The sequence below is a fragment of the Neoarius graeffei genome, chromosome 13 (genome assembly GCF_027579695.1).
Source record: "Neoarius graeffei isolate fNeoGra1 chromosome 13, fNeoGra1.pri, whole genome shotgun sequence".
NCBI lineage: Eukaryota > Metazoa > Chordata > Actinopteri > Siluriformes > Ariidae > Neoarius > Neoarius graeffei.
Window position 1 is genome coordinate 58,009,223 of NC_083581.1, and position 26,174 is coordinate 58,035,396.

Consider the following 26,174-nt stretch of genomic DNA (forward strand, 5'->3'; position numbering starts at 1 on the left):
ACAATGCGGTTACGGGAATGAACAGAACAGAGTAGGCTATAAATAGTATAATGCCGCGGATGGCAGGCTAATGTGGCCTACCGGCGCACTGTCAAGTAATCGTTACCTATATCCACTAGGGAGGGCGGTTTAATTATTCTTCAAAAGGGCTCTTATTTAGTATTACGACGAAAGTAAGAATTTATCATAACTACCAGGATAAATCGTTTGGGCGCGAGTCTTGTTGAGGTCCGGGGTCACCGCGATCAGAGTCGGCCGAGTTGCTGTCCGATTCTGAGGGTGCACGGTCAAACCAGTGAGCCACATTCACCGATTGCTTCGCAATGGCCATAAGTTCATACATATATGGTTTCACCTCTCGATATTCAATGTGGAGACTTCCTACTTCAAAATCGCTATCGCTTTCAGACATTTTACACAACCTCTCACGACCAAAGTCCGTACATGTGTGCTCAGTTCGCAAGTAAACACAGAACTGCTCCCGGTCTGTTTGCCTTAAATGACGTCATGACGACGGTCCCCTGGCGGTGAAAGTGCGCATAAGTGAGATGTAAACAAACCTTCGGAAATTGGGCAAACCAGTATATTTTAACCGTTTTATTCAATTTTAGGGTGCAAATTAGACACTAGGAAGATTGAGTTCACTTTTTGGGTTGTTCTTCTAGAAAATAAAGTTGATATTCTACGTTTCACTTCTGACCATTGCCTATGACCTTTAAGGCGTATGGGTGCAGCACCGATCTCCGTTTCGATAGCCCTCAGCCTCTCGCCTATACAGCTCAGGTTACAGTGGGGGGGTGGCTGGTCTCTGGTAACCGCAAGAGTTTGACTTCCCTGCTCACATCTGTATCACAGCATGCCTTGCCAGAAGGTAGTAGATACCATTTTTATGATGGCCTTTGGTATGACCCAACCGCGAGTAGAACTCGCGATCTCCCGGTCGAGAGGCAGACACGCTAACTACTAGGCCAACTCATGGTCGAAATCATTAAATATGAATGATTAAATGTTTTGCTTTGCAGGGCTTTCCCCAGAAAAAACATCAGAGCAGTGCTACTGATGCGGAGCCCAGCCTGTAGGGGCTGGCCTAGCCCGGAGGGCCCCAAACTGCTGGCTGCTAGGGGGGTCCAGGGGAATTCTCCCCTGGAAAATTTTGAAATTAGAGACTTCAAATGGTGCATTCTGGTGGCATCTAGGGCTGATTTAGGCACAATTCAACATCATTACCATAAATTTGCTGGGTTTTTTTTTTACCTTTTTAAATAAAAAGTCTTAAGATGGTAGGCCTGGAGATGCAGATTCATCCATCATTCAATATTAGTCAATCACATTATAATAATAATAAGTCACTGGCAGATATTCAGTTTCAGTTTCAAGATTGTCTCCTGCCAGTACTGGCCAGCTGCTTCACCTGGGATACAAATATTTCTTTTGCACATTAGAACCACACTCCACAGCAACTCCAGTGCAATGGGAGACTGAACCCCGTGTTGTCGTACACTAATGCCGTGGATGTAGTGTGTCGTTTTTATCACTCACGTGCAATAAACTGACCGCAGCAGTAAACACGTGCTGTTTTGCCACGTAATCATGAATGGATCTAGCATGAAACGGGTCCGTACACATGTGACAACGTCTTGGCTACTGAATACAGCCCTGATACTAAAAGTGTCTAGTGTACTACTTGAAACGCTCAGTGATTTTGGGCAGCCTTGAAGCACGCTTCTTCATTTTCCTATTCCAGGATGCCAGGAACAGAATCAAAGTCAAATCACACAAAAGTGCCATCTAGCGACTAGCACCTAGAACGTGGTTTTACGTATGGTTGCGAATGGCAGTCAGTGCACACAGCGAAACCCTTTATTTTCACTTCTGGGTTGAGTACCAGGATAGTCTAGACCTATATATTACAATATCTTCCTATTTCTATAGTTATTGCTCATTTTCAGAGGGGAATAGGAGATATTTAGGTGTGGAACGTACTCTGCATTGTTCAATGTATGGTATTGTTTTTTTGTTTTGGTGTGCAAGTGACAGCACAGCGCTGACGTGCCATGTATCCGCGCTTTGGGGAAAGCCCTGCTTTGTGTTTGATATTGTATTTGTGTTGAAGTACCATCTTCTGGAGTTGCTCACTATGACCCCATTGTCGATGGAGAAGCTGTCAGTGGGTAGTCCAGCGATGTTCCAGGCTCTGATCTTAATAGGGTCACCAAGGGTTTTACTCAGTGAGAAGTCATCTGAGGATGGGATCTTCTTGTTCTGCATATAACCATATATATCACTGCAGATATTTCATAGCATGGCTTAACAAACTGAATTGAACTGGACATTTAGAGCCAGTATTATCTGACTGGATAATAATGCAAATGACCTGCTTTTGTTCCAAGTCATGCTAGGAACATACAATGTAAAATGGGATAACTAAATTAAACAATATTGGACAGATATTTTGGTGACTTTTCTGACCTCATGCTCCTAGTTGATACATAGTGCTGGTCTGCATATTGTCAATGGGTGTAGTACCTGACAGAGTGTCGTCCAGTCCTTACTGCATTCCTGGCGGAAGCCAGCAGTGAAGGCTCCAAGGTAAGCAATTACACCAGCAGATATCAGCACGTCCCCTGTCAAATTATCATAAGTGTTCTGAAGGTCATCTGCAGCTTTAGACCACCTGAAGAACACAATAAACACCTCAGATAACATCCAGATTGGAATTTTAAGGGTTTTAATGTCTTCAAAGGAAAAGTTATTTTTCATAAATATTATCGCAACCTGGTCTTTTCTCCTCCTAAGCCCCCGATGAGCTTTTCGGCTCTCTCCAGCTTGCGGGCACAAAGGTCCACCTGAAATTCTAGCTGAGCCTTCTCCTCAGTCTTCTCCTCAAATGTCTTCTGCAGGGCAGCCAAGCGGTCCTCCACTTCTTTTAGCTCTGCTCTCTTTTGATTCAGCAGCTCCATAGTAGCAGCCAGCGACTGCTCTGCCTCAGCCAAATTAGCCTTCTTAGGAGCCACAACCTATGAGAAGAACATTACCTCCAGTTTATTCCAGCTTACTCCAAAAAAGAATTAACTAGCTTACCTGGGTAGAAAATCAAACAAATGAATGCATGAACCAACAGATAAAAGCAGTTTATCAAGTTAAAAGCATGTGCTTAAAGTTGAAGATGGAGACAGATCAATCTAAAAGGCACCAGCTAGGACAAAAAAAAAAATTCAGTGAAGATATAAACAGAACATCAAGGACGTAGTAGCTCATCTGCCCTGCCATCAAAACAAACAGAACTGAAATGTGACAATGTGAGAGAGAACTAACCTCCACGACAAATTGCTTACAACAGGAAAATCAGCAAAGGACTAAATTTCATTCCCCAGTGGAAGCTCTACCCAAAACATCAATCACAACTGAATTCGTATGATAAATGAGAGAGGAGATACAATTCTAGTTCGGAGAAAATTTGTTAAGTTGACCTAATTACTAATTTGTTAGCAAAAAATTGACAATACAATGACCAAGTTTTGTGCAGAAGGTCTAGTTCTTTCAAATCAAACAATCAGAATTGAAATCCATTGAGAACTGAGGGAGGAGACACGATTCAACTGAAAATAAACAAAGTTGTAAACAAATTGTTTATAACAAGAAAATCAACAAACAAACAACCAAGTTTTGTTCCCCGAGGGAAGATATACCCAAAACATTGATCAGAACTGAAACTGGATGAAATGAGAAGAGATAACATTCTAATGAGAAGTCCCAAAATTCTTGAAGTTGACCCAATTAGCAGTTCGTTAGCAAAAATTTGACAATACAATGACCAAGTTTTGTGCAGAAGGACTAGTTCTTTCGAACGAAACAATCAGAACTGAAATCCACTGAGAATAGAGGGAGGAGATACGATTTGTCTGAAAATAAACAAAGCTGGAAACAAATTGTTTACAACAGGAAAATCGGCAAGCAAGCGAACAAGTTTTGTTCCTCAAGGGAAGATCTACCCAGAACATCGATCAGAACTGGAATTGGATGAGAAATGAGGGAGAAGATAAAATTCTAGTGAGAGGCCTGGGAAATTTGTTAATTTGGCCTAATTACTAACTCATTAGCAAAAAACTTTGATAAAACAATGACCAAGTTTTGTGCGGAGTGATGAGTTCTTTCAAACAAAACAATCGGAACGGAAATCCGTGGAGTATTGACGGAGGAGATACAATTTAACTGAATTGTGGACGACGGGCGGACGATGAATGACAGATGCCACGCCATGGCAAAAGCTCATTGGCTTTATGGCCAGACGAACTAATAAATGAGGTGATTTACTAATGCTTACCTTTGCCACTCTGTCATAAACCTCCATGGCAGTGATCCATTTGCACAGACCCTCAGCTGCAGAGGAAGCTTTGGCCACTTTGGTGGGGTCAAAATCAGGGTTGGTCATGTACTCACTCCGGATTTTGTTCATGACTGGTGCCTGTGACAAAGTGATATTAGTGATATATTACCAATGCATGACATGGTCATACAAATCTTTATCTTAACCTGTAAAATATACTTACAGGAATGTTGTCCTTGTCATATTCTTTCAGGTCCCTAAGGAAATTCATGTCACCCAACAATTTCTTGCTGGGACCCCAATAGTCTTCCACCTGTAGATAAAGATGCCAATATGTTTTTAGCAAAGTAACAGACCACGTTATCATCAGTTAACACTATTGAATCAATCAATTCGTTCACCTTCTTTCCTGTTCCTGCAGGGTCATTGACTCTCTCGGGCTTGATCTCCTTCATTACACACACTGCTGACATCACAAGCTTCACTCCAGATGGAGGGTTTTTCATAGACTTTACAATTGTAATGTCAGAGGGCTAAAAAGAAAAAAAATGTTTACCAATACATAAGAACAATCTTCAGAAATTTCTGAATTCTGCATTGTGATTTAAAACAGTCAGTGCGTTTACATGCACATCCAAATCGAGCTACTGTCGGTAATTGAGCTAAGGGTCCCAGCAGGGGTGCCAGAGAAATCCAATCCTACATGCACACAAGGAAATTGAGCTATTGTGTGAGGTACATTGTGCACCTGAGCCACAGGTGGCGCTACACGCCCCATCGTGTTGGTACACTTCCGGTTGTCGTCATGAAGAAGAGCTATTCAAGAGTACAAACAAAGTTATCAGTTCCGTGTTCACAAGAAGAACGACGACGAGGACAGCAACATTGAGATATACCGTATTATACAGTGGGGCAAAAAAGTATTTAGTCAGTCACCAATTGTGCAAGTTCTCCCACTTAAAAAGATGAGAGAAGCCTGTAATTTTCATCATAGGTATACCTCAACTATGAGAGACAAAATGAGAAAAAAAAAATCCAGAAAATCACATTGTCTGATTTTTAAAGAATTTATTTGCAAATTATGGTGGAAAATAAGTATTTGGTCAATAACAAAAGTTCATCTCAATACTTTGTTATATACCCTTTGTTGGCAATGACAGAGGTCAAACGTTTTCTGTAAGTCTTCACAAGGTTTTCACACACTGTTGCTGGTATTTTGGCCCATTCCTCCATGCAGATCTCCTCTAGAGCAGTGATGTTTTGGGGCTGTCGCTGGGCAACACGGACTTTCAACTCCCTCCAAAGATTTTCTATGGGGTTGAGATCTGGAGACTGGCTAGGCCACTCCAGGACCTTGAAATGCTTCTTACGAAGCCACTTCTTCGTTGCCCAAACGGTGTATTTGGGATCATTGTCATGCTGAAAGACCCAGCCACGTTTCATCTTCAATGCTCTTGCTGATGGAAGGAGGTTTTCACTCAAAATCTCACGATACATGGCCCCATTCATTCTTTCCTTTACACGGATCAGTCGTCCTGGTCCCTTTGCAGAAAAACAGCCCCAAAGCATGATATTTCCACCCCCATGCTTCACAGTAGGTATGGTGTTCTTTGGATGCAACTCAGCATTCTTTCTCCTCCAAACACGACAAGTTGAGTTTTTACCAAAAAGTTCTATTTTGGTTTCATCTGACCATATGACATTCTCCCAATCCTCTTCTGGATCATCCAAATGCTCTCTAGCAAACTTCAGACGGGCCTGGACATGTACTACTGGCTTAAGCAGGGGGACACGTCTGGCACTGCAGGATTTGAGTCCCTGGCGGCATAGCGTGTTACTGATGGTAGCCTTTGTTACTTTGGTCCCAGCTCTCTGCAGGTCATTCACTAGGTCCCCCCGTGTGGTTCTGGGATTTTTGCTCACCGTTCTTGTGATCATTTTGACCCCACAGGGTGAGATCTTGCGTGGAGCCCCAGATCGAGGGAGATTATCAGTGGTCTTGTATGGCTTCCATTTTCTAATAATTGCTCCCACAGTTGATTTCTTCACACCAAGCTGCTTACCTATTGCAGATTCAGTCTTCCCAGCCTGGTGCAGGTCTACAATTTTGTTTCTGGTGTCCTTTGACAGCTCTTTGGTCTTGGCCATAGTGGAGTTTGGAGTGTGACTGTTTGAGGTTGTGGACAGGTGTCTTTTATACTGATAACGAGTTCAAACAGGTGCCATTAATACAAATAACGAGTGGAGGACAGAGGAGCCTCTTAAAGAAGTTGTTACAGGTCTGAGAGAGCCAGAAATCTTGCTTGTTTGTAAGTGACCAAATACTTATTTTACCGAGGAATTTACCAATTCATTCATTAAAAATCCTACAATGTGATTTCCTGGATTCTTTCCCCCCATTCTGTCTCTCATAGTTGAAGTGTACCTATGATGAAAATTACAGTCTTCTCTCATCTTTTTAAGTGGGAGAACTTGCACAATTGGTGGCTGACTAAATACTTTTTTGCCCCACTGTATATATATATATATATATATATATATATATATATATATTCAACTCCTTAAGCTGAATGAGCATGAACTCTATCTCCTCATTGCTCCAGAAGTGCACGTTTCTACTACTGCTGTCATGCCGACCGAGGCTGTTGTGTTTCCTGCTTGTGGTCTCATCACTCGTCACTTCCGGAAGGGGCAGTGCTGAAGTAAGTAGCTCGACTACGTAGCTCGATAGGGTTTACATGCACTAAGTAGCTCGGCTACAATTGCATAATCTAGGTTGCGTAGCTCGATTACGAGAAATCCAGTTCGGTTCAATTTCAGCCGAGCTAAGGTGTTTCCATGGCATTTAGAACTTCGATTTCAGTCGAGCTACGGCAGAAATTCAATTTTCTCTATCTGCATGTAAACGCACTGAGTCAGTGTGTTTGGGGTCACAGGAGGACTCTGATACCTTCAAAGTGTTAAGAGCAGAGAGAGCAGCCTCTAGAGCAGGGATGGCCTCAGCGAGGTCACTCTCACACTCATCCTTCAGAGCTTGTGCTTCGTTTGCTTTTAGAGTAGCTGCCTCCTCATCTACACGCACAACTTTACTCTTAGCTTCCACTTCCACTGACTCTACCTCGATCACCTGGAACACAGCAACATTTTACCATGTGGAGGATTTTATTACCAGTCAAAAAGAAGCATATTTAATTAGCACATCAAGAAATTCTGAGAAGATATCTTGGCTATCTTCACCTTCATCATACTGGTGTTTTCAATTTTGGCCTGTTCTAGTTTGGGCTGAAGATCAACAAGCTCCTTCTTCATTTCACCCACCTAATGAAATGCAAATAGTCACTAATTTTGTTGATAGTAAAACAATACAAATACTAAAAGTCATAAAATTCTGTTTTAAATTTTAAAAGATTTAATCAATCTTTAAAGGATAAGTCAGAAAACACAATTTAAAAAAAATACCTGAGACTCAGCAAAAGCCAGTTTGTCCAGCCCATTAGTATACCTCTTCTTTGCCTTCATTACAGCGTCCCGTTTCTGAGTAAGGAGCAGCCTAAATGCGGCTATAAGCTCCAAGTAGGAAGTGGGAGTCACATAATTATGGCGACCGAGCTCAGACAGAAACCTTGAAATAAAATATAATAAATTGATTAAACGTGTATAGTACTAGATTCATGTAAAGATCGATGACCTGGTTAACTGGTATATTAGGTTTTTTCTATCCACATTCACTGAATATGAGCAATCGTGTGCTCTGATTGGCTACTCTACTACTAGGCTATCAGCTCATATACCATGAAGAGAAAAACAAAATGTTGGAGCGTGTTGCTGAACTAACCGAGGATGAAATAAAAACTCGACTCGAAAACAAAACCCTAAAAAATAAAAAAAACAAAGCAACAAAATATGGAATAAAAGTATTCAATGGTAAGAACGTATCTTTTTTTTTTTTTTAATTTTTCAAGATTATCACATTTTTCACAAATTGCTACTGTCATTTTGCCGGTTTGTTTTAAGCGGAAATGATTTTGTTGGACGTTTTGTATAAAGTTTTTATTTATCGAATTTGCAAAAAATAAAAATAATAAAAATCCTCTGTTTCTCAACATCCAGTGAATGTGGATAGAATAAAGCAGTTATTCCACTCAATCTCATATGACTCGATTTCATGGAATAACTGTCAATCGCATACCTTTTGGACAGTTCAGTAGCAGAAGTATGGAAAGTCTTGCAGATTAACATAACTTCTAGTCGTTCATGGTCAGTCATCTCTAGAGTCTCTAAAAACTTGTTGGCAACTCGCTCCAATGCCTCTTCGGGCCATGGCTATAAGAAATAAACTGGCATGTCAAAAGGATTACAAGCAGCTGCCAAATATATAGACTGTTCATCAACGCCATGCTGCATTCACTACATTCTGCATTTCATTTACTACCGCTAGAGGTACATTTTTCCAAATTTCCTTACCTGGAACCAGTTGATTGTGCAGCAGTTGATAATAGATGGGAACTGTCTTAGGCGGTTTCTAAAGGCATCTCCAATAGGGCTGAATGCCACCACTATGTGCAAGTTCTCTCTGCAGCGATTTATAAAGTAGGCAAAGAGAGTCAGAGGGGTGAACTCCAAATTCTTATTCCCAGCCTGGGCTATCGGCCGCACTGTCTGAGATACACACAAAAGGGAGCAGGAGTCCATCACACTGAGATTCATAATCCTTAATATCCCACTAATACCAATATCCATGGTAAGCTTATAATGTCATTACTTAATATTCTTATAAAATACCTCCATAATCTCTTGCTTCTCATCCACAGCAAATATGTTTGGAACTTCTCCAGTGTTCAACACACTGTCCAGGTCTTCTAAAAAGGCCTCTTCTTTTATCTGAGCATCTGTTAGCAGGAACACTGTCTTCTCGCCCTTGACGCCTGCTTGCTTCAGCACAAGCTGAGAATGGGACAAACAGATCTGAGTTAATGGTGCCCCAGTTATTTTCGGATACATCTTACTTGACAGGAATCACATATTACCTTAAGGTCATCTCTCCACTCGGGCATGCCGTAGTTCTTGGAAATCTCAGGCTGGAACAGAGTCATGCCAGCCATGAAGGTGGCCAGCTTAGTGATGGACTGACGGCCACTTCCACCAACTCCCACCAGCAGAGTGTTTCCTCCAGGCTGCCTCAGCACACGGCTTATCCTGGACAAGTGCTCTAGGACATAGCTGCCATACACATTACAACGTTTTATGCCTTTTCAATCTAATCTCTATCTCATGGATTTGTAGTGTATGTATGACTACCACCCTGTGAGGAAGAAGAATGCAAAACCTGTTTACTTGAAACTTACTTATAATGGAAGGTAGACTAGACTGCCTTTCAGATTTTTCAAGTGTAGGTCATAAAAAGAATTTTCCCTGACACCCAGCTATTTTTGTTTAATGGAACGAAAGCTACTGAATTTGAATCACTGATACCCCTTTTCCACCAAATCAATTCCAGGGCTGGTTTGGGGCCAGTGCTGGTGCTGGTTCACAACTCGTTCAACTTGCGAGCCAGCTGAGAACCAGTTTGCTTTTCCATAGCTCGCGGTGCTAAGGGAAGCCATGTCATTACGTCGCTGTATATGACAGTTACGTCGCTACGTTTGCATAAACCTTGGGGTGAATATCGAAGCAAAAACAACACGGATGCCATTGGGAGGGTTGATGGGTCAGGGTTCCCCTCCGGGTCAGGGTCCCGAGGTTTTCTTGGCGCCCCGCCCACCCCACGCATGCACTCTGATACCTGCCTATTCTTGGTATTGCACAGCGCACCTTATCCTCTTTTAAATGCTCTACACATTAGGAAGCACACACCATTTGTCCATCTTCAATAAGAACAACATGATAGACTAGGGCAGGGGAGGAGTGCATGTGGGAAACCTCTGCAGGTGCTTCGCTGCACTCCTTGCCTCTTTTAATGCAAATACATCTTAGAGGAGGCTTATATCTTTGATTACATAGGGTGTGGGGGGCGTGTAGGTGGAGATCTGGGCAGGTTTTCACCCTGCATGCCCTCTTCTTTTAATGCAGTACATTTTAGAGAAGGCACACATTCTTGTCATATACAGTCATATATAGGATAGGTAGGGCGTGTTGTGCGGAGGTTATGGGGGGCTGGAGTCGGTGTGTGGGGCGTCCGGGCCCGGAGCCCTGCCTCATGCAGTACCTCCCCCTCCCCTCTGTCGTCCCATCATGATTTAGCTTGGGCAGGGGCGGCTGGCACCATAGCCATGAACAGGTGCTCAGGTAGTCATCGTAATTAACTATTAAATAACTATTATTTTTAGAATTACTATCTATAAAAAATTTACTAACACAAATGATTAGCAAAGCTACTGAATCTGAATCACTGATACCCCTTTTCCACCAAATCAGTTCCAGGGCTGGTTCGGGGCCAGTGCTGGTGCTGGTTCACAACTCGTTCAACTTGCGAGCCAGCTGAGAACCAGTTTGCTTTTCCATAGCTCGCAGTGCTAAGGGAAGCCATGTCATTACGTCGCTGTATACGTCAGTTACGTCGCTACGTTTGCATAAACCTTGGGGCGAATATCGAAGCAAAAACAACACGGAAGAAGCAGCAGCAACAACAATAATGGATGACTTCGCATTTGTACAGCTGCTGCTTCTCGTCACTTAAAAATGGCGATCTTTCACGGTCTTGTTATTGTTGTTGGTCTTAACAACTCCGCCCCCCTGCTGACATAAGCGGTTCTTTCCTCTGGCCCAGCAGAGAGTTGGTGCTAGCCTGGAACCGGTTTTTCTGGCCCCAGAGCCAAGTCTTTGTCAGTGGAAACAGAAAACCCGGTTCCAAACTAAGCACTGGCCCCGAACCAGCCCTGGAACTGCTTTGGTGGAAAAGGGGCAAGTGTCAGTAAAACGACTGAGAAAGTTTCACAGCGCCCTCTGTCTCCCGATTACTGAGTTCAGCTGACACTCATTTCTCCTAATCACCGCTCTCCCCATTTAAGCCTCTCGCACTCTTCAGTGCAAAGTATCGTTCTGCTCCATTTAGTTCATACCAGGCCTTGTTTAATCTGACTGCTTCTCGTTTTCTGACTCTTTGCTTACTCTTTCACGTTTTTGCCCTTTGTCTTCTCTCTACCACGTTGTTCGCCGATCGCCCGACCCTCGCTTGTCACCAACTATGATTCCAGTCTCTCGTTTTGGCTTTGTTTACAGTTTGCTTCATGCCTTCTTCTGCACATACATCCGTAAGTGCCTGCATTCTGACACACAGACTTCCAATTTTATTAGTTTTTTTTAAATAGAATAATTCATGAATTTAAGGCCACGTAGCCCTAAATTCTCCGCTATTTTTTCCTGCTTCACCATGACCCAATTCAAGATACTATGTCATGTATCACGTGGTGGGCTTTCCCTGTTCGCACAAGGCATTGTGGGATACAATGTGTGCGAATGAAACGTGGAAGACCGACTACAGTAACGGAAGGCGAGAAGAAAAGACGTTATGTTGTGAAGGAAAGGAAACGCAGGACCAAACTAATACATATCGGCGGTCAGCGAGCACCTTGGTGTGATCAGCTGTTCATTCAGCGACAAAATGATGTAACTGTCAGTGCACGGTCGATGGTAAACCTGTGCATGCGCACACGGACTTCCTCTGTCTGCTTGACTGCGCAAAGCGAGCGATTTCATGCACATTATTTGCTAGGGCATCCCTTCAAATTAAACAACTTCCCAGCCACAGAATAGCCTGATATTTTGTGAGATATTACAGAAAGAAACAAATTACAATGATCACATTTCAGAGGGAACTAAATTTCACCGATTTTATGAAATCCCTAGCTTTAAGGGAATGCACAAAATACAGTACAGGAAAATGTAGAAAAATGTTTGTCTTTAGGAACTGCCACTACGATACAGATGCAATAGATGGAGATTAGTCTAAAAACATGACAGTATTTCTACATTATTTACTAAAAGAGGAATAATATTAAAGTGCATATTCTGGACCAATTTCGTTTTTTTTTTTATATGAAAGTATGTCCCTTTACACTCATCCAGAAGGGTAATTTTGTACAAGGCCATCTGTCTACAGCAGAAAAAAATAAAACAACAAAACGCGTCTGGAAAAATCCCAAGGGAGTCTGGAGCCAGATTCGTGACGTTACCGCTCTCTCATTGTCTGGTCTTTTGGAAAGCGATGAGTACTAATCCCATCAAGATTGGTGTTGCTACACCCTCCTACGATACATCTGTTAACCATTTTAATAATTACGTGATAACGTTGAAGAAATTTGCAGAAAACCACCAGGTCGTTTTCTCATAAACAAACCAGCGCTGACGTAGAATTCCGAGGGAGGCGTCCCGCAGATGACGTCACGAAAATCAATGGTTCCCGGGAAATCCAAATGCCAAGTTTTTTCAGAGGCGGACCAATTCGCCTCAAATGGCTTGATTTCAACTGAATTTTTCTGGTATTGCGCGAGGTAAAAAAAATTGCAGAGAATGCAGAATGTTACAGATATTTGACCAAAGTTTAATATAAAATAGGAGAATTACATTGATCTTGCTCCTGAATTTACCCGTGATATGCACTTTAAACAAATTCCATGATCACTTCACTTAGTTATGAAATACTGTCACATGATTTATATCTCTTTCATCAGAATCCACAAGCACATATTTTGTGTACTTATTTTCATCTTTTTTTTAAACTGTTCACAATAACATTTTAAATAATAGTTACCGAAAGATGACCAGGTTCATGCGGTTCTTGTGTGTCTGGTTGTACTCTGTCAGACAGGACTCCACCACCTCACTGAAGCTCTCCATGCTGGGAACCTCTGCATAAAGCCTTTCACTGGGATCCACATCAGGGGCCATATAGTCTCCAAATAACAAGCTCCTCATGTCTTCCTCACACAGCTAGGGTGCAAGTATAACGTTTACAACTTGCTCCAAGTTAACAGTTTTCAATGATAATAACCTGCTTCTAAATCACCTGTTTGGTACTTACAGATTTTTTGCCAGATTTGAGGTGCTCAAAGACTGTATTAAAGTTTTCTTTAAAATGTTCCTTCACAATGATGTGCATGAGGTTGTAGAGCCAGGCTTGGTCCTGGTCATCCACCAGGCGATCGTAAAAGACTCTGAACACCTCGTGAACAAACAGACGAATCAAGGTGTGCTTGCTCTCCACAGATTCCTTCTTTATCAGCAGGCAGCCTTGTATTACACGTGAGAAATCTCTCAGGTTGAACGTGTAATGAGATTTAGCAGGAGTGGGAAGCAGATTTTGCACTGCTTTTTTATAAACCTGTTCATATCACAGAAACAAAACACAGAGTACCATTATGTTATATGTATGAATTAAATGGACCATTCTCACTCTAGACTAAGATTGCAAACGTATAGAATCTCAAATGACTGTAAAGTTGTAGGGTTTACCTCCAAGGTAGCAGAAACTATCTGGTTGCCGATGGTGAAGCACTCGGGTGGGAAAGCATTGTTACGGAAGTAAAAGGAAACCACGTTAGAGAATATTCGTGACATGGTGTTGTCACTGAATGCATTCATACTACAAATGTTAAAGTGGCGCAGGAAGCGAGAAGTAACTGCATTCCTCCCACCACCAGGGGGACCCATAGCTGCAATCAGTTGCAAATCCACCAGTGTGATTTTGGAGGTGTCTTTTAGGTCATACCTGCAAGATCAACACATTTAACATACTAAATCTTTCGTTCAGAAAAGGATCAGACATAAATAGATCAGTTTCTAACTAAAACATACCAGTTCCCATGGTCAAAATACTGACGAAGCAGCTCAATAGGAGGCTGCGCACCAAACACTTCCTTTGCTGGCATGTTCATATCATCCACAAAAATAATGCACTTCTTTCCCATCGGAGGTCCAAATACTCCCTTTCTTCTCTTATCCAGCCTGGACATAATTACGTTCTAGAAAGGAGATGGGAAAAATAGTGCTTCATTTATGCTGACATGGCAACCAACATGGCTGGAGATCTGATAAGACTGATTCGTTTAAAAAAGTTTGCAATTGCGGTTACCTGAGTCTGGTTAGCACTAGCACGAGCTGAAAAGTTAATAAAGAATGGAATGTAGCGATCCTTGTCTAGATTGTTCATCAGTTTCTCCTTCACATAAACAGACTTCCCAGTGCCAGTGGGACCGACAAAAAGAAGAGGCCTAGAACAGAAATGTAAGGTTTTAAGTATTCTATTCATTTAAATTCATAAACACAAATTATTAGCTTTAAAAATATGTGAAAATTGCACACAAACTGCATTTATTTTGAAAATGTTACAATATATAGCATACAATCTAGACTAATAAAATATTGCAATAAATTTAATAATGTCTTTTTTTTATTAATAGAATCACCCACTTACATTCCATAATTAATGCAGAGGTCCATTAGGTAGGTGTAGCGCACTGTATCAATTGTAGGGACAATGATGTCCTGCATTTTGGTGTTCTTGTCCCCTAATGTGACATTCATTATTGATTCATTCCAATGAATCCAACGACCTTTCCCTTGGAACTAGAAATTGGAGTCAGGGTCATGTACCTTTTCTCAAAGAACCACTGAACTGTCTCAGAGTAGTATTAAAAGAGACATTTAAATCACAATACACACCTCATAAGAATAGTCATAAATGAGACCTTTTTCATCAAAAGGGCATTCCCATTTTGAGACAGTCTCAGGGATGGGGTGCTTGTCTGAGTTCCCCATTATGATTTCCCTCAGAAATGTATCAAATCTTTCACGACTGTCACCATCACAGCTTCCACCAACAGACCACACCAAAGAAAAGGCAAAGGCAGCCTGTGTAAACAGTTTACAGGGAACAAGATATATTAAATAAATTAAAAAATATATACACACACACATACACACACACATCGGGTGGGCAGAAAAAAGTGATACCCCTGTTTAATCAAGAATAACTCAAAAACTAGGCTATGCATACAAACTAAATTTGGTACGTCATGAGCAGCTAGTTTTAGTCAAGTGGTGAAATTTTCAGCCAAAAATATTCATTAACACAGGAATAATGAAGAAATATAAAATTCAGGTAAAAAAATGCAATGCCAGACGTTGACTTATTATTTACTTACCACGGCTTTAATCGAGAAGATGGTCGATATGGCCTCCATCCTCGGAATCAACCAATCGAAGTCTCTTTTTCCAGGAAGATATGGACTTTCGAATTTCAGCAAATGATATTTCATCCCACTTTTCTATTATCTTGTCCTTCAGTTCCTGTTCTGTGAACTTTTCCGTCCTTCCAGCATAAACTTTTTCGGATAACGAATCCCAAACACTGTAGTCCATTGGATTCAAGTCAGGTGACTGTGGGGGCCACTCATCCTTTTTTATGAACATTGGAGTGTTCTGTTCTAGGTATTCCTGGGTAACGCGGCTTGTATGCGAGGTGGCCCCATCCTGCTGAAAAATGTACATGTCGTCTGGATAGAGTTGTCTGCAATCCGGCAGAAGTCCGTTTTCCAACAGCTGCATGTAAGATTGAGAGTTCACCTTCACTTTGTTCGTATCGATAAAGTGGATGTTAGTTCTTCCATTCCAAGACACACCAGCCGACACCATGACTTTCTTGGTAAACCTTGAAGTTTCATGGTAGAGTCTTGTGGGAGGAATGTCATTCTTCTTTCTTCCATAAACCCTATCGTTCTGTCTATTGCGTGCAACTTCGTACGTAAAATCCTTTTCATCCGTAAACACCATCCGTCTTACATCCTTGGCTGAATACCTGTCGTTTAAATTCCGGCTGCGAGTCTTTCGCTTCTGTTTCACGTTAGTATCACGTCTTGAAACCCTGATTCTCTTGAATGGTTTCAAATTAAGTTCCTTGGTAATGGTTCTAACAGAAGTACGACTGATGTTCAAATCGTGCGCAATTTGTCTTTGAGATTTTTGTGACCCTGGCTGGTCCTCCTGGGATGCGATGAGCTCCTCAACTCGGGCCTTGTTATCATCAGTTGTAGCTGTTCGAGGTCGTCCACTGCCTGGCTTCCTATCTGTGGAACCAGTTTCTTTAATTCTTTTAATCCACCTGTTAAGAGTAGCAATGCTCCACTGTTTCCTAGGGAACTCCTTTATTAGCCGCTTAGCACCCCAGCCTTTTTCTTCCACACAGGCCTTAACAACAGCTTTATCTTCTTCACTCAAAACCATGACTTCTCTCAAGGGCTTTACAAAATCAAATGCTCCAAAACCAGGCTGTTCAGAATGTTTAGGTTATAGGGACTGCCACGCGCAGACGTTACGTCATCAGGCAGCAGACGCACTGGTAGATGCACTGGATGACACAATAAGAACGTCTGGCATTGCATTTTTTTACCTGAATTTTGTATTTCCTCATTATTCCTGCGTTAATGAATATTTTTGGCTGAAAATTTCACCACTTGACTAAAACTAGCTGCTCATGACATGTACCAAATTTAGTTTGTATGCATAGCCTAGTTTTTGAGTTATTCTTGATTAAACAGAGGTATCACTTTTTTCTGCCCACCCGATATATATATTTAGATTTTATACATATCCACATTCACTGGATATGAGCAATTGTGCGCCTTGATTGGCTACTCTACTACTAGGATATCAGCTCATATACCATGAGTAGAGAAAAACAAAATGGCGGAGCACATCAAGTCAGATGTATCACTTTGTTATCAAGTATTTAAAAGAAACAGAAATAGCTAAAAGAATATAGTCATTCCCCCCTCCAATAGCGCCTCTTCCACAGTTCAGCCCAGTCGGTGGCACCAAACCACCAGAAACCCATAAGAAGAAACTGGCGAACCATGTTACTGAACCAACCAAGGATGAAATAAAAACTCTACTCAAAAACAAAACCCCCAAAAATGCAAAAAAGTAACAAAATATGGAATAAAAGTGTTTGATGGTAAGAATGTATCTTTTTTTCAAGAATTATTATTATAGCATTTTTCACAAATTGCTCCTGTCATTTTGCCAGTTTGTTTACTTTTGTTGGACGTTTCGTATAACGTTTTTATTTCTCGGATTTGCAAAAAAGTAAAAATGCTCTGTTTCTCAAAATCCAGTGAATGTGGATAGAATAAATCAGTTATTTCACTCATTTTCATCATACATTGCTTATAGCATATGAAAAGTTAATAAAGAATGGAATGTAGCAGTCTTTGTCTAGACTGTTCATCAGTTTCTCCTTCACATAAACAGACTTCCCAGTGCCAGTGGGACCGACAAAAAGAAGAGGTCTAGAACAGAAATGAGTACACCCCCTTTGAAAAGTAACATTTTAAACAATATCTCAATGAACACAAACAATTTCCAAAATGTTGACAAGACAAAAGTTTAATATAACATCTGTTTAACTTATAACGTGAAAGTAAGGCTAATAATATAACTTAGATTACACATTTTTCAGTTTTACTCAAATTAGGGTGGTGCAAAAATGAGTACACCCTACTGAAAGTCTCTGGAGCAAAGCTAAACTGTAGACTACAAATGTCTAATTTAACAAGAATACAATCACAGGTGAGTCTAATTAGTCATTACACAGGTGTCCAGCAGACAGTTAACTATAAAAGGGTGTTACTTAAAGAAAACCCCTTCCCATTTCATGCTGTCAGTAATGGCACCACATGGAAGAGAAATGACACAAGACCTGAGAAAGAAAATAATTTCTTTACACCACAAAGGTGAAGGCTATGTGAAGATCAGCAAAGCTTTACTTATCAGTCAGAATACTGTAGCAAGGGGGCGTTGTGGCTCAGGTGGTTAAGGCGCCATACCATGAATGCGGGCGACCCGGGTTTGATTCCGGCCCGAGGTCATTTCCCCATCCCTTCCCGTTTCTCTCTCTCTCTCCCGCTCATTTCCTGTCTCTACACTGTCCTATCCAATAAAGGTGCAAAAAAGCCCAAAAAAATATCTTTAAAAAAAAAAAAGAATACTGTAGCAAAAGTGGTACAAAAATTTAAGAAAGATGGAACCGCAACCATCTCACAGAGATGTCCAGGTCGTCCACGGAAGTTAATACCTCGACAGGAGCGTCTTCTGATGAGAAGGGTTGAAGAAAATCAGCATGCAAGTTCACTGCAGTTATCTAAAGAAGTAGAAAGCCAAACTGGGGTGACTATTTCCCGTGACACAATACGGCGTACACTGCAGGGGAATGGCATGCATGGATGCCGTCCACGAAAGAAGCCTTTCCTAAAGCCCAGGCACAAAAAAGCCCGCCTAGAGTTTGCCAGGGCCCATGCTGACAAAGATGAAGACTGCTGGGACTCTATGGAGTGACGAGACCAAGATAAATGTTTCTGGAACTGATGTCTTCAAAACTGTATGGCGTCGCAAAGGTGAGGAATACAAAGAAAAATGCATGGTGCCTACAGTAAAACATGGTGGTGGCAGTGTCCTTATGTGGGGCTGCATGAGCGCTGCTGGTGTCGGGGAGCTGCATTTCATTGATGGCATCATGAATTCACAGATGTATTGCTCTATACTGAAAGAGAAGATGCTACCATCACTCCGTGCCCTTGGTCATCGTGCACTTTTCCAACATGACAATGATCCTAAACACACATCTAAGGCCACTGTTGGATTTCTGAAGAAGAACAGGGTGAAAGTGATTCAGTGGCCAAGTATGTCTCCTGATCTGAACCCAATCGAACACCTATGGGGAATTGAATGAATGAATGAATGAATGAATGAACCCTTTATTGTCACTGTTACCAGTGAAATTGACCATCAACCTGTCCTTACAGAGGACAGAGAATTCTGAAGAGACAAGTTGAGCATCACTCTCCATCCAGCATCCAGTCACTAAAAGAGGTCATTGTTGAAGAATGGAAAAAGATTGACGTTGCAAAATGTCGCCAACTTGTTCATTCCATGCCTAGAAGACTTGGTGCTGTCATTAAAAATCATGGAGGCCATACAAAGTACTAGATGTAGTAGTTTTTGTTGTGGGGTGTACTCATTTTTGCACCACCCTAATTTGAGTAAAACTGAAAAATGTGTAATCTAAGTTATATTATTAGCCTTACTTTCACGTTATAAGTTAAACAGATGTTATATTAAACTTTGTCTTGTCAACATTTTGGAAATTGTTTGTGTTCATTGAGATATTGTTTAAAATGTTACTTTTCAAAGGGGGTGTACTCATTTAATGTCAGATAAAATGGTAATCCAATTTCATATAGCTAGTTTTGGAAAACAAGTTTAAAAAAAACTTTTTTTTTTAATAATTGCAACAGTTGATAGTTTGGAATCTTGCTTTGCTTAGGTCAAATTTTATCACAAGTTACAAATGAATACTTACCATGATCCACGTACGAATATTCTTGTTTTCAGGATCATTATTTACAGGTTCCGTAAGAAGCATTTCAAGAAGTCGTGTAAGGGACACAACTGTATTACTGTTACTGGTGGTGACAACCTCCTGTAACAGAAACAGATGATCAGGGCTGGTTTACGAAACAATAATTTGCGATCAATTTCTTACAAAATGTGAATATGTAGTGAAATTCTTCCCTTAACTCCAATACAGTGTTAAGAAATTAATAACTTAACTTAGGTCAATGAAGGTCAGTAAAGATGCACATACCTTACAGTTTTTTCTTAACATCCTGTGTGCTGGTGGGATCAGCCAATTAAACAGCTCCAGCAGCAGTGTGGAATTCTGCTCAGCCTGAAGAGGCTGGGGTAGAGTTTTTAACCAGGATGACACCAGAGGAGGCCATCCCAGCTCAGACGGTTCCATGTAGATCATTCCACAACGGCTTACTGTGGCTGGCTGTAACAAAAGGTCAATACTGCTCTAATCAGTGTAACAGTATATTTCAACCTGGTCAGCAAATCCTGTTAACGAATCTTTACAACTAAGACTAATTTTCATGTAGTATATAAGACGATACAGTTCCACTAGGGGTTCAAGAAATTAGTGGTCCAATTATCTTACTGAGGCCTGTGATAGGTCCATTGCTTCAAAAATCAGACTCATTTGACTGGACATCTGGATAATTTCTCCACTCATGAGGCACAGCTGCAAAAGAAATATTCATTTGTCACCTGATGATACAGTTTGTTACAGAACAGACTGGATAATATATAGAGGTTTTCTGGTTACAATGATCAATATTTTAAATGCACCAATATATATACACACACACACACACACACACACACACACACACACACACACACACACTAGGGTGCATCAGTTGCCCTCACTTTCATAAAATCTGATGCATTCTTGTTTGGGTGTTCCTTTTCACCAATAAAGACATCCTGTAAAATTTTTTGACCATATTCAAAAGTCTAATGGTGGCACCATGAGGTTCGTTTTTTGCCAAAAAACGCTTATTTTATGTTTTCGCGTAAGGTTTGAATCACAATGTTGGACTCCATTTATTGACTTCTTCTGACCCAGAGATCATGTTAAGAACCTTTGCAAGGGATTGAGAAGCATTAATGTGATTCATAATACATTTTGTATTGTTTAAAAGTAGTTGAACAATGATTCAATGAACAGCTAAAACTCAAACTGTGCTTGATAATATAATTAGAATATGTACTAAAAATGTGTATCTAAGATATTTGGTATACTCTATAAGGTGCCATAATGTTTCATGAAAAGTGATCGAAATTTTGTCATAAAAGTCATAAAATAGCAGCTTTTTCCATAACTTTGAGCTCCTGGTGCCACCATTAAACTTTTGAATTTTGTCAAAATATTTCACCCAGTGTGTTTTCTTACCAAAAGGAACATAAAAACAAAAATGCATCATGATCGGAGGAACTTTTCATTTTTAGGGGGCAACCGATGCACCCTAATACACACACACACCATTAAACCAATTGCAATATAACATCTACATATAATAAGAAATTAATTCTAGATTAAAAGCTTGCCTTTTTGTTGTCATCCAGCACTGTGTTCATGCTCTCAATCCAAAGTGTGTCAATTGGTCCATCAAACACCACCCACTTCCTGTCTGACGTCTCAGCTGAAGCAAAGTCCCGAAACGTATTTGCCACAATCCCATCAGTCCACTGAAAAACAAACAACACTTGTAGAAGGCACGTTCAAGAATTTTAAGGTGCTGACTGCCAAGTTGAATTCTGGGCAAAATCTTCTATGGCTATAGCTGTTGGAGTTTTGAGATGTTGAAATGCTGCACACACCGTGTGTCACCTATGTGACCTATGTGTCGCTGTTTGGCCAAGATAAAAATGCGTCCCGCATTTTATGGTTCTGAAAATTCCTAAAGCAAGCAAGTGGCAATATCATGTGACTACAGTGGGGCTTGTTTGACCTACTTTTAACCAGAACAAGTCGGCGTGGGCAAACATGGTGAACTCCACTCTCCCGCGAGCTAAAAGCCAGCGGAAAAGAAAAGGAAAGCCTGCCTAGTGAGTGCAACTGCAAGATAGAGCAAGGTTTGATGACGTGTCATTTTTCTGGACAGATAACTAAATCATTCTAGCTAATGCTTAGCTATCTTAGCCTTAGAATGCATGGGCTTGACTTCACATAGCGAGTATGGAGTTATAGGAGCCTTTCATGTGGCATCATCATAACTGTGGCTTTGTTTATATTGCCAAGCTTTGTGTTTGACAACAACCGGCACAAGTGTACGCGAGTGACTGTAAGCCCAATTCAGTAAACATCTACAGGTAAACTTGTAGAAGTTACATCTAAAAGAACAATGCCAGAGACCTGTAGTGCTTTTGGATGTAATAACAGATGTGGAGATGAGCCTGGTTTAACTTTTCACCGCTTCCTAGTGAACCCAGAAATACGAGAAAAATGGCGAGCTGCAGTTAAACGGGAAGACCAGATGATAAAGCATTCCCGTGTGTGGAGAACATTTTATATCATGTTAGTATGAAAGCTCTGTGCAACGTTAAAATGTAGATCTGGATGTTGGCTTTGGATGCGATATATTTTCTTAGACCTAATGCTTGGCTTGATGAGCAGCATGCTTGTTATGTAGACGAGGATAAACACCAGAAAATATGCTAGATCTAGGTCCTGCCTTGTTTATTATTGTTATAAGTCCACATTTGAGCTTATCTTTGTCATAAGGTATTTTTCTTTATCGGGAATTTCCCATAACATTCTGGCATGAAACCTGCCTCGGAATATTGGCAGGCATCTATATTTTTGTAAGCCTTTAGCATCTCCAGTGTATTTAGCAGTCCCAAATACTAAACAGTTCAGGATGTCGTAGTATTAGAAATCCGGTAGCTAGTTTGCCGAACACTTTTCAAGTGGAATAAATACGTTTATGGGTAAATTAAGAAGAAGCTTTTATTTTTGTCACTTGTAAATGCAAACACCACAAAATTCCTCCTCTGCATTTAAACCATCTAAAGCTGTGAACGCACACGTGCACACACACACACACACACACACACACACACACACACACACACACACACACACACACACACACACAGAGAAAGAGAGAGAAAGGGCAAGAGGGCAAGAGAGAGAGTGCAGTGAGCAGAATAAATAAATACATTTGTGGGTAAATTATATAGCTCTGTGATGCCTGCATGTTTCAGCTTTTGGATGTAACACAATCTGCTGGTATAATCTAAAATTTTAATCGACACTATGTTTTCCGTGCATTGCCATCTTGGTGTAACGCAGTTCTGTAGTTATACTAATTAGTTAAAGCTCCTTGCTGGGCCATACAGTTTACCACAAGAGGTAGGAAAATGATCCCATAATGGAGAAAAGCGACCCTCAGCACATCAAAATGATCACAACTCGTCTGCATCATATTGTTCTTGGGAGACATAGGAAAATGCCATGCACAATAAAAAAATAAAAAATTTCAGATGACTTTGCAGTCCACATCTTTAACCAATTTGGCAGATTTATACTCACCTCATGAGACACTGGATCAAACTGACCAAAAAGCTGGCCCATTGTAATAGATTTAGGGTTGACAGTGAGATACTGGACACACTCCTCTTCATTGTAGCCCTTCTCATTCATAAGTGTGAGGGTGTCAGCTAAAACATGGAGCACTTTGGTTTTGCCAGAAAAAGGTTCCCCAACAAGCATGAACCTAAAAAAGCAGAATATTGTCACCATATATTGTCATATTTCAATGATTTTTGGATGTTGTCTTTCAGCAGTATTTGTTTTCTTCCTCCTGCACAGCTCTGTATTAAATAATAACTACAAGTGTTACAGAGTGAAAGTTATCACATGCTTCCTTAGAATTGTTGGTAGTAGAGTGCAAACTGCTTGACTGCATCTACCTGGCCTGAAAAGATATTATTATAAAAAGCTATTAGTTAATTCCTGGTCATGTATAGCAAGGATCTAGCTGGAAGTAAAATTTGGGTACCTCTGAGCATATTTGCTACTTTGTGAAAGAATATATACCTACCCGTGGCGTACAATCATCATCTCATATGTCTGGATAATTTTATCCAGAAAAATCTTCACAGGCTGGACATTGTGCTTCATACAGCATTCATGAGCACAAGCAAGAAGGAGCTAACGAAACAGAAGGAATAGTTACAAAAACATGGAAACATCATCTCATCTCATTATCTGTAGCCACTTTATCCTGTTCTACAGGGTCCCAGGCAAGCTGGAGCCTATCCCAGCTGACTACGGGCGAAAGGCGGGGTACACCCTGGACAAGTCGCCAGGTCATCACAGGGCTGACACATAGACACAGACAACCATTCACACTCACACCTACGGTCAATTTAGAGTCACCAGTTAACCTAACCTGCATGTCTTTGGACTGTGGGGGAAACCGGAGCACCCAGAGGAAACATGCAAACTCCACACAGAAAGGCCCTCACCGGCCACAGGGCTCGAACCCGGACCTTCTTGCTGTGAGGCGACAGCACTAACCACTACACCACTGTGCCACCCTGGAAACATCATAATCTAAACAAACATTATAAGACCCCTAAATACTCACTTGATAGTCCGCTACAGGCAGAGAGACTCCAGGGAAGAGATCACTGGTAATTCCATTAAAGAGAGGGATATCATGGGAGAGAAACTTGGGCTCATTCACATCCTTGATGGACCGTAGAAGCTAAACAGTACAAATAGCACATGAGTCTTGACCCAAATAGCACAATTTAATGATTTAATTATATGAAGACACACTATCTTTCTTTTCCCTTACAAGAATATCTTCGTTTTCATCTGGAAATTTGAGTTTGAGGTTCCCTGCTGCCACCAGTACTGCTTTGACAGCTCTCATTCCATAATCGTAGTGGAACTGGGAGGACAATTGCTCAGAGCACAGCCTGTAGGTCATTACTATTTTCACTGAAAGTGGTTTGGCATTCAAGAAGCCATAAGAATACAGGGAGATCTCTGCGATCAGAGCATAGTTGGGTACCATCATTGCCACTGTTCTAAACAAAACCTAGAAAACACAGAGGAGAAATATAATAGCATTTATTCAGAATAGTACACAGAAAATAACAGTAGGTTAAAAAAATCAATTAAACAGTCACACAAATACTAAGCCAGCCGAGTTCTTACTTTAAGGTTATCAGGAAGCTCCGATCTTCCTGCATATCCAGGGTTCATGGTGATGGCTACAAAGCAGTTGGGATTGAGGCGAAGCTCTGTACCCTCAAAATCAAAACATTCCAGCTTCATCTCAATGGCTCTCTGAATGCACAAGATCTGCTGTGCAACCACAGAAAGCACCTCCAGCTCAATGCGGTTAAACTCATCAAAGCATGCCCATGCCCCCGAGGATGCCAGTCCCTTAAAGAACTGCAACAGATAAACAATGAGTCAAATCAAAGTAGATAAAATTACACTAGTCAACGTAAAAGTAATATTCCCTTCTCTAGGTTCTGCCATTCAGTCTGAAAGCAGCTATACTTACCTTCCCCATGGCTAGGTAGTCAAGTCCATCAGAGCAGTTGAATACTACACACTGCACAGCGAGGGCTTTGGCCAAGTCTTTAGTGGTCTCTGTTTTTCCTGTTCCTGCAGGGCCTTCAGGAGCGCCACCTAAATTCAGATAAAATGCTCCAATCTGCAATGGAGACATGAAACTCACATGAATCAAATGATGATTTTACAAGTTTTGTCAGTTTTTTTTATTTGTCCTTTTAACAAAATGACTACATAATTGAAAGACTGATTGGTGGCTGTGTTTTGATTTACCAAAGTTCGGTAGCATCGGTCTGTTAAAGGCGTGATGACCAGACGAGGCGAATTTCCCAAATACTCATAAGCATACTTGACGTCACAATTTATGATGCGGACACGGACATTTTCATTTGACCAGTAGTATCGCAGCTGTGCTAACCAGTGGAAGTCTGACTCGCAAGAAACTCCTGAAAGAAACAAATTCAGTACATAGGAATCATAAGAATATTACAAGGAATGGAACAGTAAAGACAAATGATAAAGAAAAAAAAAACCAACAATTGCAAAGTCAGTGTATAAAATATCAGTGTACAGCCAATATTTAACTTTCTACACTAAAAGCAAAGAGAATTTTTAACAACATAATGTACAATAAAATACCGGTAACTATGAGAATCAACTTCATTTATGAATTAATTGAAAGTACCTTTCTGGATCATTTCCATAACAACATCACGGGCATGCACATCTATAGTGACCAGAGCTCCGAGAGTAATACGAGTCTGTTTGGGCAGTTTTCCCCGGACTAGTTCCACAAGGTCATTCAGTTGGCTCTGCAGCTGATCATAGTAGTTCTGCAGACCCTGCCACCAAAAACAAAAAATACTATTTTAAAAACTGTTTCGAAAAAAAAAAGAAAGAAAATTAAAACTA

The 26,174-nt window shown here is 40.9% G+C and overlaps 1 protein-coding gene across 1 annotated transcript in view; it reads right to left on the reverse strand.

The window, feature by feature from the left end:
• Positions 1-26,174, reverse strand: part of dnah12 (dynein, axonemal, heavy chain 12) — a 67,350-nt gene that overhangs the window by 13,014 nt on the left and 28,162 nt on the right. Inside the window, exons 24-55 of the mRNA XM_060938155.1 lie at positions 25,948-26,104; positions 25,536-25,708; positions 25,252-25,404; positions 24,897-25,136; positions 24,532-24,777; positions 24,319-24,438; positions 23,770-23,879; positions 23,259-23,442; positions 21,272-21,412; positions 20,319-20,402; positions 19,965-20,153; positions 19,680-19,799; positions 14,987-15,175; positions 14,739-14,890; positions 14,397-14,535; positions 14,120-14,286; positions 13,778-14,033; positions 13,347-13,646; positions 13,077-13,255; positions 9,355-9,547; positions 9,110-9,271; positions 8,792-8,986; positions 8,517-8,650; positions 7,787-7,949; positions 7,565-7,645; positions 7,278-7,454; positions 4,729-4,860; positions 4,551-4,640; positions 4,325-4,465; positions 2,776-3,017; positions 2,527-2,674; positions 2,117-2,262 (exon numbers count right to left, since the gene is read on the reverse strand). Of these exons, the coding sequence (XP_060794138.1) occupies positions 2,117-2,262; positions 2,527-2,674; positions 2,776-3,017; positions 4,325-4,465; positions 4,551-4,640; positions 4,729-4,860; positions 7,278-7,454; positions 7,565-7,645; positions 7,787-7,949; positions 8,517-8,650; positions 8,792-8,986; positions 9,110-9,271; positions 9,355-9,547; positions 13,077-13,255; positions 13,347-13,646; positions 13,778-14,033; positions 14,120-14,286; positions 14,397-14,535; positions 14,739-14,890; positions 14,987-15,175; positions 19,680-19,799; positions 19,965-20,153; positions 20,319-20,402; positions 21,272-21,412; positions 23,259-23,442; positions 23,770-23,879; positions 24,319-24,438; positions 24,532-24,777; positions 24,897-25,136; positions 25,252-25,404; positions 25,536-25,708; positions 25,948-26,104 (5,303 nt within the window). The remainder of the gene's footprint in view (positions 1-2,116; positions 2,263-2,526; positions 2,675-2,775; positions 3,018-4,324; positions 4,466-4,550; positions 4,641-4,728; positions 4,861-7,277; positions 7,455-7,564; positions 7,646-7,786; positions 7,950-8,516; positions 8,651-8,791; positions 8,987-9,109; positions 9,272-9,354; positions 9,548-13,076; positions 13,256-13,346; positions 13,647-13,777; positions 14,034-14,119; positions 14,287-14,396; positions 14,536-14,738; positions 14,891-14,986; positions 15,176-19,679; positions 19,800-19,964; positions 20,154-20,318; positions 20,403-21,271; positions 21,413-23,258; positions 23,443-23,769; positions 23,880-24,318; positions 24,439-24,531; positions 24,778-24,896; positions 25,137-25,251; positions 25,405-25,535; positions 25,709-25,947; positions 26,105-26,174) is intronic.